The sequence below is a fragment of the Schistocerca nitens genome, chromosome 4 (assembly GCF_023898315.1).
Source record: "Schistocerca nitens isolate TAMUIC-IGC-003100 chromosome 4, iqSchNite1.1, whole genome shotgun sequence".
NCBI classification, from domain to species: domain Eukaryota; kingdom Metazoa; phylum Arthropoda; class Insecta; order Orthoptera; family Acrididae; genus Schistocerca; species Schistocerca nitens.
Genome location: NC_064617.1, coordinates 631,062,777 through 631,082,425, shown reverse-complemented (window position 1 = coordinate 631,082,425; position 19,649 = coordinate 631,062,777). Strand labels below are relative to the sequence as shown.

The 19,649-nt window shown below is 47.1% G+C and overlaps 1 protein-coding gene across 1 annotated transcript in view; it reads left to right on the top strand.

Moving 5' to 3' along the window:
- Nucleotides 1-4: 4 nt before the first annotated feature.
- Nucleotides 5-19,649, top strand: part of LOC126251377 (peroxisomal membrane protein PEX14) — a 52,292-nt gene continuing 32,647 nt past the window's right edge. Inside the window, exon 1 of the mRNA XM_049951761.1 lies at nucleotides 5-303. Coding sequence (XP_049807718.1) covers nucleotides 235-303 — 69 coding nt within the window. The 5' untranslated portion in view covers nucleotides 5-234. The remainder of the gene's footprint in view (nucleotides 304-19,649) is intronic.

Genomic DNA, 19,649 nt, shown 5'->3' with positions numbered 1-19,649 from the left:
TACTCAGGAAAAGTATGTCGCACTTATAAGCCTAAGTAAATGTGCTGAATGTGAAGAATCAGGTCCCAATTAATTTCGAAGATACGCGATACACGGTTTTTATTAGTGTTCGTTCGTTTTAATCTCTGAAACTATAAAGATGACATTTATGTTTTGAATTGTTGATAATGCGCCCTTCGTACTAGTGACGCTCAAACGTGTTGATTTTAAAGACCCGTCCAGTGTGATGCAATCATGCGTGTGCCAGACAATAACAATTTACCAAACTTCAACGATGGATCTACGAAACCCCGAGAGGAGCTCGTAAGTTAAATTCTACGCATGCGATGTCAGCAACTTGCCGTAGCTAAACAGAATCCCGTTTTAAACACAGAATCCCGTATTAAACACACTAATTTAAAAGAATATAGTCTTCTTAACTGGCAGCACAATCTTGTTGAGCTGTTCCAATACCATGATTAGCCTTAGCTGTTAAGTTAATGCGAAGCTGGGAATGGCACTGATGACTGCTGATCAAGTCCACATTACATTAGTGCTGGTTGGGGGTATCGGGAAATCGGGTTTCACTAGGCATGGCCTGCATTTGTATAGGATAGAGAATGGAAGGGAAGGTCGGTGGGGCCACATGGGATCAAATCCCTTTTGTCACAAACTAGGCTCGATGCAGGTAGGCCTAGATCGTGACAACAGGCTCCATGTCTAATAAGTGTCTCATACAGTTTAGATTTATGCAACAGATACATAGAAGATGGAATGTACCACACTGGAAGGCATATACACCAGTAATAGGAAAGAAAGAACAATCAAAATGAGAAATCTTTCAGAAATGAAGGCCTATACAGGTATGTCAGTCCATCATCAAAATATACAGTCTATTAAAAGTAAAGGAGAGTAAATAAAGCTAAAAGCTCTTAGAGTGTCAGATGCTTTTGTGTTGCCTGCTGCAGTTGGTGCAGTGAATGACCAGGGAGTGAACATGACAAAGAATGAGTCAAATGATTAGACAAGATGATGGAACCACTGAAAAAATAGTCCTTCGTAAATGTTGTCACATTGCGGAGTGCATGAAATTATGTAGCGATGTAGTGGAATATATTGTGCAGAATGTAATATAAACAGAATATTCCATAAAACTGAAACTGTACTCGCAGGTTCCTGTGTAACCACAACGTCAGAAATTGGAACATTTCAGTAAACACCCACAATTTTTTTAAAATGATTATTAGCTACACAAAAGAACAGTCCATCACCGCTGTCATTTTTCCTCCTGTCACATTCGTTGGCATCACCAATTCAGATTTTAACTATAACATAGGAATACAAAATAATATCCCAAGAACCCCTTCGCAGGGGGCTCACAGCTCTTTGGCCGGTTTGTGTGGGGCTACCACAGGACCCCAGCCTCTGCAGCATAGTTTTTCTTCTGTGCTGCATGTCTATCCTCTTGCTATCCTTTTTCTCCTCCCTTGGAGAACACACTTGGTATGTTTTTGGAAATGTGTTCTGCATTTTCAGTATCTAATATCAGAACAGTCTCTCAACTGTTTTTTGTTCCTTTTTTTATTTCTTTATTCTCTTTCTCGTATCCTCCTTCTGCTTCGACCTTTGAAGTGCGTCTTTTTCCTTCTTCCTCGCTGTGCGCTCGTGTAGGCCTGCCCATGCATCTGATGCATAACAGGTGACTCATAAACGCATAATCCCCTGCCTCGGGTTGACAGGTAGGGTTTGCATGTACCCCAAGCTACAGGCCAGGCCCAGGAAGGGATGATTTCCTGAGCTGCTACCTTCCCAAATTGCCGATTGGTCCCTGTGTCAGCTGTTCGGGAGGTGTGAACAGTCACCTAAGGCGGGTGCGTCCCCTTCTGAAGGGGCCCCCTGGATGGAAGGAGCACTGGCAATTGTGGGGGATTTTCTCACAATGAAGCCAATCACCTTCACAGCCAATATCTATGAAATGTAAATGGTATGAGGTTAACGGTTCAAAGACCTTCCCAGCTGCACCACAGATGCTTGTGGTTTCACATACTGAAGTCAGCCAGTCCTTCACTACAGTAGAGCTGTTTATCGTTCAGAAAGGTGTTCATTCACTAGCTGGCCCTATGAAATCTTGTTCTCGTTTATGCAGTGGCGCTTTGCTCTTGGAGACTACGTCTGATTATCAAGCACAACAACTGCTTGCAGCTTCACTCCTCCAGAAATCCGAACATAGCCTTCTGATCGGGTGTCATTGCAGTCCATTGGGTGATGAGAAAGATAGATGCATCCTTAGTGTCCACACACACTCTTTCTCTCACTTTTGATAGCGTGGTGCTTCCGCCATAGATCAAAGCAGGTTATGAAGTTATCACAGTCAGACCATACATTCCAAACCCAATGCTCTGTTACCTTTGTCATCGTTACAACCACACTCAAATGTCCTGCTGACACCCGGCCAGATGTGTAACCTGTGGTAGGGATGCTCATGAGGGCAATTGTCTGCCTCCCCCCCCCCCCCCCCTCCGTATCAAATGCAATGGTGACCATGCTGCCTCCTCCTGAGATCGTCCCGTGTACCTCGATGAGTGGGCTGTCCAGGAGATCCGGGTGATGGAAAAAGTGCCTTACCCAGTTGCTTGCAAGTTGTTGGCTAATTGGAACCATCTGGCTGCTTCTTTCTTCATGAAGGACTCAGCCACGCAGACATGTGACCTCAAATTTGACACTGCAGATGTAAAATCGCCCAGGGTCATGGTAGCATTCACGTGTCCTCTTCCTCAAGCTGTGCAAATAGCTACCAAACTTTCCCCTGCCAGTGTGCATCCCCTGCTACACAACCAGCAGGCCAGAAAAGACAGAAGGAATACTCCCATGAAGACTTCCTATGTCCCTCCAGCCAACAAACATCTGAATCTTCCTCTGCCAACCACAAAGGCTGGAAAAAAGTCAAACAAAGGCAAATGGTCTTCTTCTTTGCCACCTTGGAGATCATCTTCAGCGGTGTTGCGATGTGATACCCTTGCCTGGCTGACCTCCATGTTGCCAGTGCACATTGCCAACCATTTTTCTGCCCAGGACTCCGCAGATCGACAGAGGAAGAATGCTGATGCCACTGTGGATTTCTTGGAGTAGGATCCTCCAGCCTCTGTGCCCTGTAGATGAGTGTCTTCGAATGCTGGCACTTGGCAGCTGCTGAGGTGACACCCCCTTTTTCTTTTTTTTCTTCCTCCGCTTTCCTCATCATGGCTCTCCTCCAATGGAATGTTCGCGACCCCCCCGAGGACCGCATTCCGTCTCATGGGGGAGTCATGCTGCTCATCCGGGATGACTCTTTTGCATTAGCACGGCACGGGAAGCACCCACATTCCTTTCGGATTCCATGCACACTTATTCCCATTTGGACCTCTCCTTCTGACTGCTCAGCTTGCTCACTATATAAGTGATCTGTTCTCTCTGACACATGCTTGTGTGACCATTTCCTGTGTGGTGACTCCTACCCTACCTCCTTGCACACTCAAGTGGCTACTTTCTAAGGCGGACTGGAGGCTTTACTTCTCCCTGGCAACCTGTGACAAACCACATTTCCCCAGTTGCAAGGACCAGGTAGAACATATTACTAACATATCCTTACCACTGCAGCAAGTTCCATACCTCACACTTCCCCTTTACCATGCCATGTCCTGGTCTCTTGGTGGACAGAGGTGTGCTGTGACACAGTTTGCACATGTAGACGTGCTCTCTGCGTTTTTAACAGTCATCCTACAATGGAAAACTGAATTCATTATAAACAGTTGCATGCACATTGTCATCACGTACTTTGGGATAGCAAAAAAGCTAGCTGGATTTCATTTCCTAGTTCTTTCAATAGTTCCACTCTCTCTTCCGCAATGTCGGCCAACCTCCACCGGCTCTCTGGAACAAAGGTCCATTCCCCAATTTCTGGTCTGACAGTAGCAGATGATGTCATAGTGGCACTATTGCTATCTCCATCACCTTGGCCGCTATTTTGCGGAGATTTCGAACTTCTCCCACTATCGCCCTGCCTTCCTCCATTGGAAACGAGTGGAGGAGACTCACGCGATACCCTACACTTCTCAGAATTGTGAGTGCTACAATGCTACCTTTACTATGATCTCACTTCATTCAGATCCTGTGCCCCAGGGCTGGATAATGTTCACATTCAGATGTTGCACAACCTTTCTCTTGCAGACGAGCACTTTCTCCTTGATATGTCCAATTGCATCTGGGCAGAGGGCCCGTTTCCCAGATGCTGATGTGAAGCTACTGTCATACCTATACCTAAGCCTGGTAAGGACAAATACCTTCCTTCTAGTTATCGATGTGTTTCTCTCACCAGCCGTGTTTGCAAGGTGATGGAACGAATGATTCATGCCCGGCTGGTATGGTAGCTAGAGTCTCACAATTTCCTGACGACTGCATAGGTTGGATTTCGAGCATCCTGTTCTGCAGTTGACCATCTCATCACTTTGTCAGCCCTTGTCACGAATGGCTTTCTGTGGAAATATCAGACTGTGGCCACATACTCTACACATGGGGCTACCGAGGCTGCATGCCCGTTTTTTTTTAAAAGACCAAGTTTTTAAGAGCCATATTGGTTCTGCCTTGTCAGACACCTTTATCGAGGAAAACAGTGTGCCTCAGGGTTCCGTCCTGAGTGTTGTCCTTTTTGCTCTAACCATTAACCCTTTTCATTAGTGATTTTGCTATCTACTGCAGTTCTCCACGGACTTGTCTCATTGAGTGGCATCTTCAGCGATGTCTCGATTGTCTTTACTCATGGAGCATTGACATTGGTTTTCCCTTTTCCACTTACAGAGCCATTTGTATGAATTTCTGTTGGTGCAAATGGTGTTTGTCTTGGGCCTTTTGCTCCCCTGTTCATTGGAACTACGAAATTCCTGGGGCTCAAGCTCCATAGGAAACTTTCTTGGTCTTCCCCTGTGTCTTACCTGGCCTGCCCGCTGTCCGTGGTCCCTCAGTGTCCTATGTGTCCTCATTGGTACTACCTGGGGAGTGGATCGGACCACCTTTGTCCCTTTTCCATTCAAAACTCAACTATGGGTGTTTCATTTATGCTTCTGCACGTCTGTCCATCTTATGCCAGCTCAATACACTGCACTATCTTGGCATCCGTCTGGCCACTGGTGCCTTTTACACTAGTCCGGTTGAGAACATGTATGCAGAAGTTGGCGAACTACCGTTGTCCTACTGCTGTGACTTCCTCCCCAGCAGATATGCAAGCCATTTGTCTGCTATGCCTGGCCACCCATCCTATGTCTCCTTCTTCGATGACTCCTTTGATCGTCAGTATGGGGCGCATCCCTCTTCTGTTACCTCCTGGAGTTCACTTTCAGCTTTTGGTCCAGCATCTTAATTTCACTGACGGGTGTGAGCCTTTCATCACCTTGGCTTTGTGTGGTGGCCTGTGTTCACCTTGGCCTTCATTCACTTCCTAAAGCCACTACTCCAGCGTCACTTTATCGCTGGAATTTTGTGATAGTACTTTTGTGTACACTGAAATCTCTTGGACTGATCGTGATGCTGGGTGTACCTTCGTCATTGGCACCATCGTTTTTCAGTATCGGCTTCCAGAACACTGTTCAGTATTTACAGCAGGGCTGTTTGCCCTGTAACAGGCTGTGCAGTACATCCGGAGAGACAGACTTTCAATTGCGTCATCTGCTCAGACTCTCTGTGCCCTTCAGAGCCTCTCTGTGCTGTACACCGTCCATCCCTTAGTGCAACGGATCCAGGAAAGTTGTCACTTGCTCACTCTTGATGGAGCCACTGTGATGTTTATGTGGGCTCCTGGTCACGTCGGTCTGATGGGAAACGAGGCTGCTGATGCTGCTGCCAAGGCTACAGTCCTGGTACTTTGGCCCACTAGTTCTTCCATTCACTCTGATGATCTCTGTGTTGCTGTCTATCGGCAGCTGATGTCACTTTGGCATCACCATGGTCCTCCCTTCATGGGAACAGGCTCCGGGAAATTAAACCTCTCACAGCAGCTTAGATGACCTCCTCTTGGCCCTCTTGCTGTGAGATCATTTTAGCTATGTTGCATATTGGGGACTATCTTTTTAGCTATGGGCATTTGTTACGTGGTGCTCCCTCCCCCATTTTTTGCTCATTGCCCTCAACCTTTGATGGTTTGCCATTTCCTGACGGACTGCCTGTATCTTAACCATTTACATTCCAATTCCTGTTTACTGTCTGAATTATCGATTGTTTTAGCGAATGATGCGTGGACTGTCGACTGCATTTTACTTTTCATCCATTGTAGCAATATGGTGAGGGACATTTAATCTTTAGTTCAGGACATCTGTTTCTCTATGGCGTATTTAATGGACCCTTCTTCAAGCACCTGTCTTTCCTTCCATTGATTGTGCCTTGACTCGCAATTCGCCGACGTGGCATCACTTAAAAAGGACTTGCAATACTGCGGCCCAACTCCGACGAATGGGGGTTCCCGGCCAACAATGCCATACAATCATTTCATTTCTAGATTCAACGATTCTCATCGGCTATTCTGTTCTAATACTCATATTGGCTGTGGCCAAGGAAAACAAATTGCCAACAGCAGCACGCAGTGAAGAGCCACTGACACCTCAAGTGAGCTTTAACCCAACTAGAAATTGAATTAGTCTATCAACAGTGTAGTGGTACACATTTTAGAACACTGGTTACGTAGCGCTATCGTCGTGTGAATGGGTAATCTGCTACTGTAGAACTACCATATAGAACTACTGTAAAGGGCGAAAAATCGTATTTATATCACAAAAAAAGACAGATTTTCAGAGTATGCAGCTTCTAATCATAAGTAATGTAGATAAACATTTTGAAATTCAAGAGGTTGAAATAACAGTATGACATCTAGAAAAAGTTAAATATTTTGTGTGCATACCTCACACCTAGTGGCAATATGGACAACTTTCTTTAACAAATTAACTGAAGCCCTGGACAGTCTCAGTTTCCAAAGCTAACAAAATCTTATGTGGAGGTGTGAAGCTAGTAACAACGTCCTAAATATTGTGAATACTTTCGGCATACCACAAATGGCAAACACTTCTTCTAGGGGAATCATAAATCTATCAGTCTTAAAACAAGTACTTACACATATAATAAAAGGAAATTGTAAACTATACATCAAATATCTTGACCTCTTGGGCCATTGCTGCCAAATAATAAATCTCAAGATAGGCTTGAAAAAATCCCACAACTACAAAAGAATCTTTTTTATACTCAAAATATATATACCTTTTCAACGGTATTGGCAAAGCAACCTGGGGACAAGTATGTAAAGAAAACAATGTAGGTGTAAAATTTCCCAAATTCTCCACATTATTAAAACCAGTTTTTAAGAAGACATTTTCAAAGGTGACCACTTGATGTGGAGGAAGAGGGAAAAAATGGGCAACTGTGGATGTCAGAAAGACCTTTAAGACACCTCGTCTCAAATGGGAATGGTCTCAGCCTGTTAAAACCTACCCTGAAACTTTTCATGTGGGAAGAATACACTGAAAGAAAAGCACTGTCAAGATTTTAGCTTCTAAGGTGCACTGCAATTAAAAAAAAAAAGTTATTATCATTTGCCACACAAAGAATCGCTTATAACAGCGGCTTGTACAGCCCTTCGTACCTAGCATGCGAGTTGGCGAATAAGCAGACGTAGCCAAGACAAGAGGACATAGCGGGCAGTCAAAAGTGCACACATGAATTTTAAGAACTTAAATGTTGCCAAAAATGTCCCTAACTATTAATTTAGTGAATAACTTGCAATTCATGTTAACAGCTAAACTGCTGCAGAGATGTAACCGTTACACAACTGACTAGCAGAGGAAAGAAAATCAAGACAGTGTATTATGTTACATTACAGAAGACTTGCATCAGTTGAAAGGGTGAAGTACAATTTGCATGAAACTTGATTGCCCAGTTATATACTCAGCTTTTAGGGCATAAGAAGCTGCTTCGTCTTCATGTCGGCTACAAATTTCTATGTAGTATTACCTATAAATGACATATCTACACATTTACTTGAAGTAAACTTCATGATTTTACGACTTCCATTTCCGTGTAATTTCCTGAATCTGTTTAACTAAGTTGAAGAAACCTGGAAATCAGTAGCGTTCATCACACTTGCAATACAGTGTGTCCAGTCTCATAGATGCCTGTTGGTAATGGTGCACTGAATCTCAAGATCAGTTCTAAATCTTTTGAACAGTTAGTTTTTTTTTTTTTTTTTTTTGCAAGTTTCACTGTGGCAAATACAATCTTACCTCTCTGATCAGAGTGTCATTGCTGTCCGTCGCGTAATGGAAAAGGTCGATTCCTCCTTGGTACCCACCCCCACTCTTTTCCTCACCTTTGATGGGGTGGTGCTGCCATCCAAGATTAAAGCAGGTTATGAAACCATCACAGTCCGGCTGTACATTCCAAATCTGATGCACTGGTACCAGTGTCATCGTTTCAACCACACCCGAACCTCTTGTTGACACCCATCCAAATGCGTAACCTGTGGCAGGGAAAGGCCGAATGTCTGTCTCCTTCTCCCTGCTCTATCAACTGCAATGGCGTCCATGCCGCCTCCTCCCGGGATTGTCCCATATATCTAGATGAGCGGGCAGTTCAAGAGATTCGAATCTACACCAGCTGTCCCTCGGTGGCCGCCAAGTTGACACCCCTACATCTCTTCCTCCTGATGACTGTCCTCCAATGGAACATTTGTGGCCTTCGGTCCCACAAAGAAGATTTACGGCTGCTTCTAGCATTGCAGCATCCCCTTGTACTATGCTTTCAGGAAACGGAATTGCGCCCTCAAGACTGCTTTGAGCTGTCACATTACTTACCAATTCATTTTGGCCTCCCCCTGAGGTCGGCATCCCATCTCATGGGGGCATTATTCTGCTCATACGGGATGACATTCATAGTCAACCCATCTCCCTGACTACCCTCCTTCAAGCCATTGCTGTTCACCTTTTCCTTCCCCACCTGACTTTCTCCCTCTGTACCATTTGTGTACCTCCCTCCTTTGATGTCGCCAGGGCAGACTTCCTTCAGCTTATTGGGCAGCTACCTCCCTCATTTTTGCTACTCAGTGACTTTTTCTTTCTGATGCCTACTTGAGCGACCATTTCCCATGTGCTCTCCATCTGCTGACTCCTACCCCATCCACACGCACACCTGAATGGCAGATTACTAAGGCTGACTGGCAGCTTTACTCCTCCATGGCGACCTTCGCAGAGCAAGATTTTCCCAGTCATGATGACAAGGTGGACTATCTCACCAACGTTATCCTTGCTGCTGCAGAACGTTCCATTCCTCGCACTTCTTCTTTACCATGTCGTGTCCCAGTCCCTTGGTGGACTGAGGCATGCTGCGACGCAGTTCGCACATGCCGACGTGCTCTCTGCATTTTTAACTGCCACCTTATTTTGAAAAACTGCATTCATTATAAACAGATGGTTGCAAAGTATTGTCGAGTTCTTCGGGATAGCAAAACAACTAGTTGGATTTCATTCACTAGTTCTTTTAACAGTTCCACACCTTCCTCTGTCGTGTGGGCCAACCTCTGACAGCTCTCTGGAACCAAGATCCATTGCCCCATTTCCAGCCTCACAGTAGGTGCCGATGTCATTGTGGATCCTATTGCTATCTCCAACACCTTGGGCCGCCATTTTGCGGAAGTTTCGAGCTCTTCCCACTATCGCCCTGCCTTCATCCATCGGAAATGAGTGGAGGAGGCTCGAGCAATATCCTTCTCTTCTCCGAATCGTGAGTGCTACAATGCCGTCCTCACTATGAGGGAGCTAGATCATGCTCTCAGTTCATCCCGGTCCTCCGCCCCAGGGCCAGACACTATCAAATTCAGATGTTGCAGCATCTCTCTTTTGTGGGAAAGCACTTTCTGCTTAACACGTACAACTGAATCTAGGCTGAGGGCACATTTCCTGGATGCTGGCATGAAGCCACTGTCATTCCCATACCTAAGCCCGGTAAGGACAAAAACCTTCCTTCTAGCACCCCCTGCGGGTCCGTGGGTAAGAATAGGCCTGAGGTATTACTTCCCATCGAAGAGGCGACTGAAAGGAGTCTCTCACGTTTTGGCCTTTATGTGATGGTCCCCTGTATTGTTTGACCTCCATTCTTCAAAAATTTTTCCGAAGAGCGAACCAGTTGGGGAAGGGTACCTTACATGGTGCATTGTGTCCATCATGCTTTGAGATCTGTAGCCCACTTTGTCGTTGTCGCATTGCCGTCCCGCTCATTGTCCATCTCTTGGGCGAGGACACGTTCCTGGGTGCTTTTTCCACCAGGCACTATGCAGTATTGATTTCTGTCCTGACGATGACCATGGACTTGTTTGCACTTGATATCCAGCACGGTAGCCAGTCCATTGTGGGGGGGCCACCATGTACCCTGTTGGTTGTAGCCGCCTGACAACACAGGGATTGCTGTGCTGATGCCTGCGCTGTTAACTCCCCACGTCTGCCAAGGAGTAGAAGATGCGTGTCACCCTACGGCATCGGGACTCCTGGCAATGGCCATCCTGTCAGGTGGCCTTTGCTGCAGCTGGGTAGTGCCCGTGGGGATGGCCCTTGGTTGGAGTGGGTGGCATCAGGGCAGATGGTGTGTGATGAAATGTACCACATCATCACTTGCTGGTGATCAAACACCAGCAGTCACTAAGCGTTCTAAGTCTCAGTACAATGCAAGGAAGTACGACCCTAATTCATTCCCCTCTCTGGCCACACCATGGGAGGACTGCCAGGCTAAGGATGGCAGAGAACCTTATTCACACTGGTACCTCGTATGTAAGAGAACTGCTGGGGACTCCAGTGTTTTGTAGAGCATTTAGAGGGCAAGTTTGGGGAGCTGGAGGGCTTGTCCAAAATGCGCTCTGCGTCAGTCTTGATAAAAACAGCTTCCTCTGCCCAGCCACGGGCTTTACTCGCTTGTAACAAGTTGGGGAATGTTTCTGTTACCATCACGCCACATAAGAGCTTAAATATAGTCCAGGGTATTATATTCCACAGGGACCTTCTTTTGCAGTCTGATGATGGGCTGTGCACCAATTTAGAGTGGCGAGGTGTTCATTTCGTGTGGCGTGTCCATCGGGGTCTGAGGGATAATCAGGTTGCGACTAGTGCCTTCATCTTGGCCTTCGAAGGTGACACCTTACCTGAGAAGGTCAAGGTGATGGTCTACCGCTGTGATGTCTAGCCATATATCCCTCCCCCCGATGCGGTGCTTTAAATACTGGAAGTTTGGCCATATATATTCCCGCTGTACTTCCAGTGTCGCATGTCGAGATTGTGCACATCCATCACTTTCCAATACTCCATGCGCGCTGCTTCCCATCTGTGTCAACTGCGGAGAGCATCATTCACCTTGCTCGCCAGACTGCAGAATTTTACAGAAAGAGAGGAAAATCATGGAATACATGACCATGGACCAACTGACCTACACTGTGGCTAAGAGAAAATACGAGCACCTGCATCCTGTGGCTATGACCTCCTCATATGCTGCCGCTACAAGAACAGTTGTAGCCCCATCAGTTCCGCGAATTTCAGTCGGCTCTCTGAGCCAGAAGGGTACACCTGCCCCCTTGATGGTGCAGGGCAATCCCCCCCCCCCCCCCTCCTGTTGCTCCCACACCTCCTACCTCGGGGGCACTCCCCCCCCTCCAACCATCTGGGACACCAGTCCCTACTTCTCAGCCAGAGAATCATAAATCTTCTTCGGCTCCTCTCGCCAGGATGGGATCTCTTGGGTCACTCCCTTCCCAGGTTTCTGCTAGTGGGAAAGCTGACACCCGCCAGTGGCTGAAATGCCCAAAAGCAGCTGGCCGTAGGGCTTCATGATCCTCCTCAGTTCCAGAGACTGAATCAGTGAAGCTCTTCCAGTGAGAGAAACCCAAGGAGCAGAGAAAAGTCCAAAAAGAAGACCCCTAAGACTAAGGAAATTGCGGTGACACTCACACCACCGCTACCTACAAGCTCTGCGACTGGGGATGAGGTGGAGATTCTGGCATCTGCTGAGGACCTAGATCTCAGCAGATCCTCAGACACAATGGGTATAGACTGCTCAGGCAATAAGTCGGTGGCAGCAGGTGACCCTGAGACGCAGTCCACCTCATTGAACGTTCCATGCCTTCCCAGTCTCACGATGTCATCCTCCAGTGGAATTGCAGTGGTCTATTCCACTGCCTGGCTGAGCTACAGCAACTGTTAAGCTTTATACCTGCTTTCTGCATTGCCCTCCAGGAAATCTGATTCCTGGCAATGCGGACCCTTGCCCTCCGCGGCTGTAGGGGTTGTTACAGGAACTGCAGCGACTATAATCGTGTGTCAGGTGGAATTGTGTCTATGTCCTAAACTCAGTCTGTAGTGCAACTGTGCCCCTTCAAACCCCTCTTGAAGCTGTGGCTGCCAGAATAAGGACAACACAGGAAATAACTGTCTGCAATGTATATCATCCTCCAGATTGTGCAGTACCCATGAATGTATTAGCTGCACTGATTGATCAACTCCCTAAACCTTTCCTACTTCTGGGAGACTTTAATGCTCATAACCCCTTGTGGGGGTGGTACCGTGCTTACTGGCTGAGGCAGAGATGTCGAAAATTTACTGTCGCAATTCGACCTCTGCCTCTTAAATACTGGGGCCGCCACACATTTCAGTGTGGCTCTTGGTAGCTACTCGGCCATTGATTAATCCATTTGCAGCCCAGGACTTCCCCCCTCTATCCACTGGAGAGCACGTGACAACCTGTGTGGTAGTAACCACTTCCCCATCTTCCTGTCACTGCCCCGCCATCACGCCCACAGACGCTTGCCCAGATGGGCTTCAGCAGGGCAGACTGGGAAACTTTCACCTCTGCGGTCACCGTTGACTCTCCCCCTCATGGTAACATCGATGTGATGGTTGAGCAGGTGAATACAGCAATCATTAATGCGGCAGAAAACATGATCCCTTGCTCTTTAGGGTGCCTCCAGCGATCGTGTGAGATCCAACTCGCTTTATTTGTTCATGAGACCCAGAAAATATTAGCTACAGGCTCCCAGGTAGATGCTGTTTTCCTTGACTTCCGGAAGGCATTCAATACAGTTCCACACTGTCGCCTGATAAACAAAGTAAGAGCCTACGGAACATCAGACCAGCTGTGTGGCTGGATTGAAGAGTTTTTAGCAAACAGAACACAACATGTTGTTCTTAATGGAGAGACGTCTACAGACGTTAAAGTAACCTCTGGCGTGCCACAGGGGAGTATTATGGGACCATTGCTTTTCACAATATATATAAATGACCTAGTAGATAGTGTCGGAAGTTCCATGCGGCTTTTCGCGGATGATGCTGTAGTATACAGAGAAGTTGCAGCATTAGAAAATTGCAGCGAAATGCAGGAAGATCTGCAGCAGATAGGCACTTGGTGCAGGGAGTGTCAACTGACCCTTAACATAGACAAATGTAATGTATTGCGAATGCATAGAAAGAAGGCTTCTTTATTGTATGATTATATGATAGCGGAAAAAACACTGGTAGCAGTTACTTCTGTAAAATATCTGAGAGTATGGGTACAGAACGATTTGAAGTGGAATGATCATATAACATTAATTGTTGGTAAGGCGGGTGCCAGGTTGAGATTCATTGGGAGCGTCCTTAGAAAATGTAGTCCATCAACAAAGGAGGTGGCTTACAAAACACTCGTTCGACCTATACTTGAGTATTGCTCATCCGTGTGGGATCCGTACCAGGACGGGTTGACGGAGGATATAGAGAAGATCCAAAGAAGAGTGGCACGTTTCGTCACAGGGTTATTTGGTAAGTGTGATAGCAGAGATGTTTAGCAAACTTAAGTGGCAGACTCTGCAAAAGAGGCGCTCTGCATCACGGTGTAGCTTGCTGTCCAGGTTTCAAGAGGGTGCGTTTCTGGATGAGGTATCGAATATATTGCTTCCCCCTACTTATACCTTCCGAGGAGATCACAAATGTAAAATTAGAGATTTGAGCGCGCACGGAGGCTTTCTTGCAGTCGTTCTTCCCGCGAACCATACGCGACTGGAACAGGAAAGGGAGGTAAATGACAGTGGCATGTAAAGTGCCCTCCGCCACACACCGTTGGGTGGCTTGTGGAGTAGAAATGTAGATGTAGAAGGTGGTCTCATGTTGGTCACTGGAAGTTTCTGAGACAATTAAAGAGTATCAGCGAGCTCTACAGCGGCGTAAGCGGCACACTTACCTGGAGAACCTCACAGCCTTTAAGCAGCTTCATGCCCGTGTTCACCAGCTTATCAAAAGATAGAAACAGGAGTGTTGGCAGAGATATGTGTCGACTATTGGATGCCATACATCACCTTCCCAAGTCTGGACGAAGATCAGATGTCTTTTTGGGTACCATTGGCATTAATATCAATGGCGTGTTGTCTGCCGATGCAAACACGAGTGCTGAGCACTATACTCGAGCCTCTGCATCGCAGAACTACCCCCCAGCCTTTCGCACCCTCAAACGGCGAATGTAAAGGAAAGTCCTCTCATTCGCTACATGCCACAGTGAACCCTATAATGCCCCATTTAGAGAGTGGGAGCTCCTCAGTGCCCTTGCACATTGCCCTAACACAGCTCCTGGGCCAGATCGGATCCACAGTCAGATGATTAAACATCTCTCATCTGACAAGAAGCGACATTTCCTTGTCATCTTCAACCGGATCAGGTGCGATGGCATCTTTCCATTCCAATGGCAGGACAGCACCATCATTCCGGTGCTTAAACCCAGTAAAAACCAGCTTGCTGTGGATAGTTGTCAGCCCATCAGCCTCACCAGTTGATGTTCTTTGTAAGCTGCTGGAACGTATGGTGTTTCTGTGGTTGGGTTGGGTCCTGGAGTCATGTAGCCTACTGGCTCCATGTCAGGGCGGCTTCCGCCAGTGTCGCTCTGCCACTGTTAATCTTGTGTCCCTTGAATCGGCCATCCGATCACCCTTTTCCAGATGCCAACACCTTGTTGCCATCTTTTTTTGACTTACAAAAAGCATATGACACCACCTGGCGACATCATATTCTTGCCACATTATACGAGTGGAGTCTCCGAGGCCAGCTCCCAATGTTTATCCAAAATTTCCTGTTGCATCGTACTTTTACATGTCCAAGTTGGTGTCTCCCATAGTTTGCCCCATATCCAGGAGAATGGGGTCCCGCAGGGCTCCGTATTACGTGTCTCTCTATTTTTAGTGGCCATTAATGGTCTAGCAGCAGATGTAGAGCTGTCTGTCTCACTGTCTCCGTATGCAGACGACTTCTGCATTTTGTACTGCTCCACCAGTACTGGCATTGCCGCATGTCGCCAACAGGGAGCCATCCACAAGGTGCAGTCATGGGCTCTAGCTCACAGATTCCAGTTTTCGGCCGCAAAGTCATGTGTTATGCACTTCTGTCGGCATCGTACTGTTCATCAGTAGCCAGAACTTTACCTTAATGATGATCCACTCACTGTAGTGGAGACATATAGATTCTTAGTACTGGTTTTTGACACCCGATTGACTTGGCTACCTCACCTCCGTCAGCTTTAGCGGAAGTGCTGGCAGCACCTCAGTGCCCTCCACTGTCTGAGCAACACCAACTGGGGTGCAGATCGCTCTATGCTGCTGCAGCTCTACAGAGCCCTTATTCAATCCCGCCTTGACTAAGGGACTCTGGTTTATGGTTCGCCGGCACCCTCAGCATTGTGTTTACTCGACCCAGTGCACCACTGTGGTGTTCACCTAGCGACAGGAGCTTTTAGGACGAGTGCGGTGACAATCGTCCTGGTGGAGGCCGGAGTCCCTCCATTGCAGGTTAGGCGTGCACAATTGATCTCCAGTTACGTTGCGCACTTTCATAGTTCTCCTGCGCATCCAAATTACCATCTTCTTTTCCTACCCACGGCGGTTCATCTCCTGCATTGGCGGCCCACGTCAGGGCTTACAATTGCAGTTGGTGTGCGATCCCTTCTCTCCGAACTGGAGTTCTTGCCTTTACCTCCCATACTTGAGGTTCGTTCACGAACACCTCCATGGTGTAATCCGAGGCCGCAGCTTCGTCTGGACCTTTCACATGGCCCTAAGCACTCAGTTAACCCTGAGACTCTCCACTGTCACTTCCTCTCCGTTCTTGACATGTACTGTGGCCATGGAGTTGTTTACACCGATGGCTGATGGTCACATTGGCTTTGCCTATGTTCGTGGAGGACATATAGAACAGCACTCCTTGCCAGATGGCCGCAGTGTTTCCACTGCAGAACAGACGGCCATATCTCATGCTCTTGAGCACATCCACTCATGCCCAGGTGAGTCATTTCTCCAGTGTACTGACTCATTGAGCAGCCTACAAGCTATCGACCAGTGCTGTCCTTGTCATTCTTTGTTAGCGACCATCCAGGAGTCCATCTATGCCCTGGAACGGCCGAGTCGTTCAGTGGTGTTTGTCTGGACCCCAGGTCACATCGGAATCCCAGGCAATGAACTTCCCAGCAGGCTGGCCAAACAGGCTACACAGAAATTGCTTATGGAGATCGGCTTCTCTGAAACTGACCTGCGTTCAGTATTATGCCACAAGGTTTTGCAGTTTTGGGAGACGGACTGACATAATCTCAGTATGCACAACAGCTGCGTGCCATTAAGGGAACTACAAATGTGTGGAAGACCTCCGTGCGTGCCTCTTGCAGGGTCTCTGTGGTTCTCTGTCAGCTCTGCATTGGCCATATGTGGCTGACACATGTTTACCTCCTCCGTTGTGAGAACCCACCTCGGTGTTGCTGTGGCTCACGAATGACGGTCGTCCGTCTCTTGCTGGACTGCCTAGTTTCCGCCATTCTGCAACAGACTTTTAACCTTCCCAGCACCCTACCATTGGTGTTGGGCGATAATGCCTGAACAGCAGTTTCTCCCACCATTTCTACATCTTGGGGACTGAGGTGGCGCAGTGGTTCTGGAGGATGGTTCAATCCCATCTCCGACCATCCTGATTTAGGTTTTCTGTGATTTCCCTAAATCGCTTCAGCCAAATGCCGGGATGGTTCCTTTGAAAGGGCACGGCCGATTTCCTTCCCCATCCTTCCCTCACTCGAGCTTGCGCTCCGTCTCTAACGACCTCGTTGTCGACAGGGTGTTAAACACTAATCTCCTCCTCCTCCTCCTCCTCCTACATCTTGGGCCTGTTACCCTTCCATTCGCTGACACTACAAAATTCCTGGGACTCATGCTCAATAGGAAACTCTCTTGATCCTCCCATGTCTCTTACCTGGCAGCCCGCTGTACACATTCCCTCAATGTCTTACGTGTCCTCAATGGTACTTCGTGGGGTGCCAATCGAACCACCCTCCTCCGTTTGTACCGGTCCCTTGTCCGTTTGAAACTCGACTATGGGTGATTTGTTTATGCACCTGCACACCCATCCCTTTTACGGCGTCTCGACACTATCCATCACCATGGCATCTGTTTGGCCATGGGTGCCTTTTGCAGTAGCCCGGTTGAATGTCTGTATGCTGAAGCTGCTGAACGACCAATGTCCCATCGCTGTGACTTTCTCCTCAGCAGGTATGCATACCATTTGTCTGCCATGCGCGGCCACCCCTCCTATGCCTCCTTCTTTGACGATTCCTGTGATCGTCAGTATGGGGCTCGTCCCTCTTCTGTTACCTCCTGGAGTCCACTTTCACCACCTGCTATGGCGGCTTAACTTCATGCTACCTGCAACTTTCCCAGTGGGTGTGAACTCTTCACCACCTTGGCTTCGTGAGGTGGCCCATGTTAACCTTGGCCTTCATTCCCTTCCTAAGGACACTACTCCAGTGTCGGTCTATCGTCTTCAGTTTCACGACCTTCGCATGCAACTTAGTGATAGTACCTTTGTATACACTGATGGCTCTCGGACTGACCGTGGGGTTGGGTGTGCCTTCGTCATTGGCACCTGTGTCTTTCGATATTGGTTTCCGGCACACTCCTCAGTATTTACAGCTGAGCTTTTCGCCTTGTATCAGGCCACGGAGTCCATCTGGCGACACAGCCGTCCCAATTGTGTCCTCTGCTCAGACTCACTCAGCACCCTCCAAAGTCTCTGTGTGCTGTACACTGCTCATCCCTTAGTGCAGCGGGTCCAGGAAAACTGTCACTTCCTCACTCTTGGTGGAGCCAATGTCATGTTTCTGTGGGTCCCTGGTCACGTCATTCTGCCAGGAAATGAGTTTACTACCAAGGCTGGAGTCCTCATACCTCAGCCCGCAAGTACCTATGTTTCCTCCAACGATCTCTGCATTGCCGTCTGTCAGGAGGTGGTTTCCCTTTGGCATCGCGAATGGTCCTGCCTTCATGGGAAAAAGCTTCAGCTTATTAAACCTCTCCCAGTGCTTTGGACAACCTCCTCTCAGCCCTCCCGCTGGGAGAGATTATTTTAACTCCGCTGCGTATTGGGCATTGCCTTTTTAGCCCTGTCTGCCACTTCATGCTGGAATGCCCTTTACCAATGTACGTTCCAGCTTAGGTTTGCCAACTGATTTATCAGCCATTTTAGTGAATGATGTGCGGGCTGTCGACCGCATTTTACTTTTTATCTGCCGAAGCAATTTGGCGAAGGACATTTAATTTTTAGTTTTGGACCTCCATTTTTGTATGGTGGTTTTTTAGCCCTTTTTCCACATGCCTTTTTTAGCTGTCTTCTGTTCTGTCCATTGGGACTGACATATAGTTGTTTCCCTCGTCTGTGTTTGTTTCTATAGTTTTGACTTGGGCGCGTCTGACCCCAGTTGTTTTTTGCGCCCTAAAACAAAACAAACAAACAAACAAACTGACAGTAGAAGACAAGGAGAACAAAATCCTCTTTGCTGATGACAGCAACATTATTGTCATGATAAAACACCAGAACACCAGTGTTTATTATCAAATGTATGATCATACGGAGCGTCATGTAGGAGTAACTTCAGGTGGACCCCAAGGAAGTGTATTAAGACATTTGCTGTTTGTGTACTATTTTAATGACCTTGCTTTATAGTAACTTCAGATCTTTTTGTGATGGTGCAGTTACCTATAATGAAGTACTTTCCATGCAAGGAAATGTTTTTAAAACGTGAGTATCCTTAGTTTGCCAAGTGGATTCATCTACCAATTTGATGTGCTCACCAGGATAGGAAAATCATACACTCCAGATGTGCAGTGCATAATAGAGAAGCCTCTCTATCGTCCAAAGCTCAACATCTTGCTTATCATGTAGGGATGCTGATTCAATTTTTCAGGTAGGAAGAAGGGAAGACATGATGATCTAACAGAGGCATGGCAGTGTGGTTGTGGTTCTGAAATCATCTGAAAGTGTGTGTGATGTATGAAGTGATATATTTTGAGATATGAAATGAACAGTGCAAAACTATTTTCTACTGCACCAAACTAGTTTGTTCCAAGTATATATAAACATAAGAGTGTTGTACATTTGCTACAAAATGAGTGAGGTTCTGCATTTGTTAAGGAACTGGCCTCAGTTCTGGGATAATTGAGCCAGGTGCTCTGCCTGGCCACCATGTTTTAACTTTTCCGTGATTTTTCTAAATCAGTTCTGGTAAATGCTTTGGTGGTTTCTTCAACAAAGCCATGACAAACAGCCCTTTTGCTCTTCTGTAAACGTGTGTGTGTG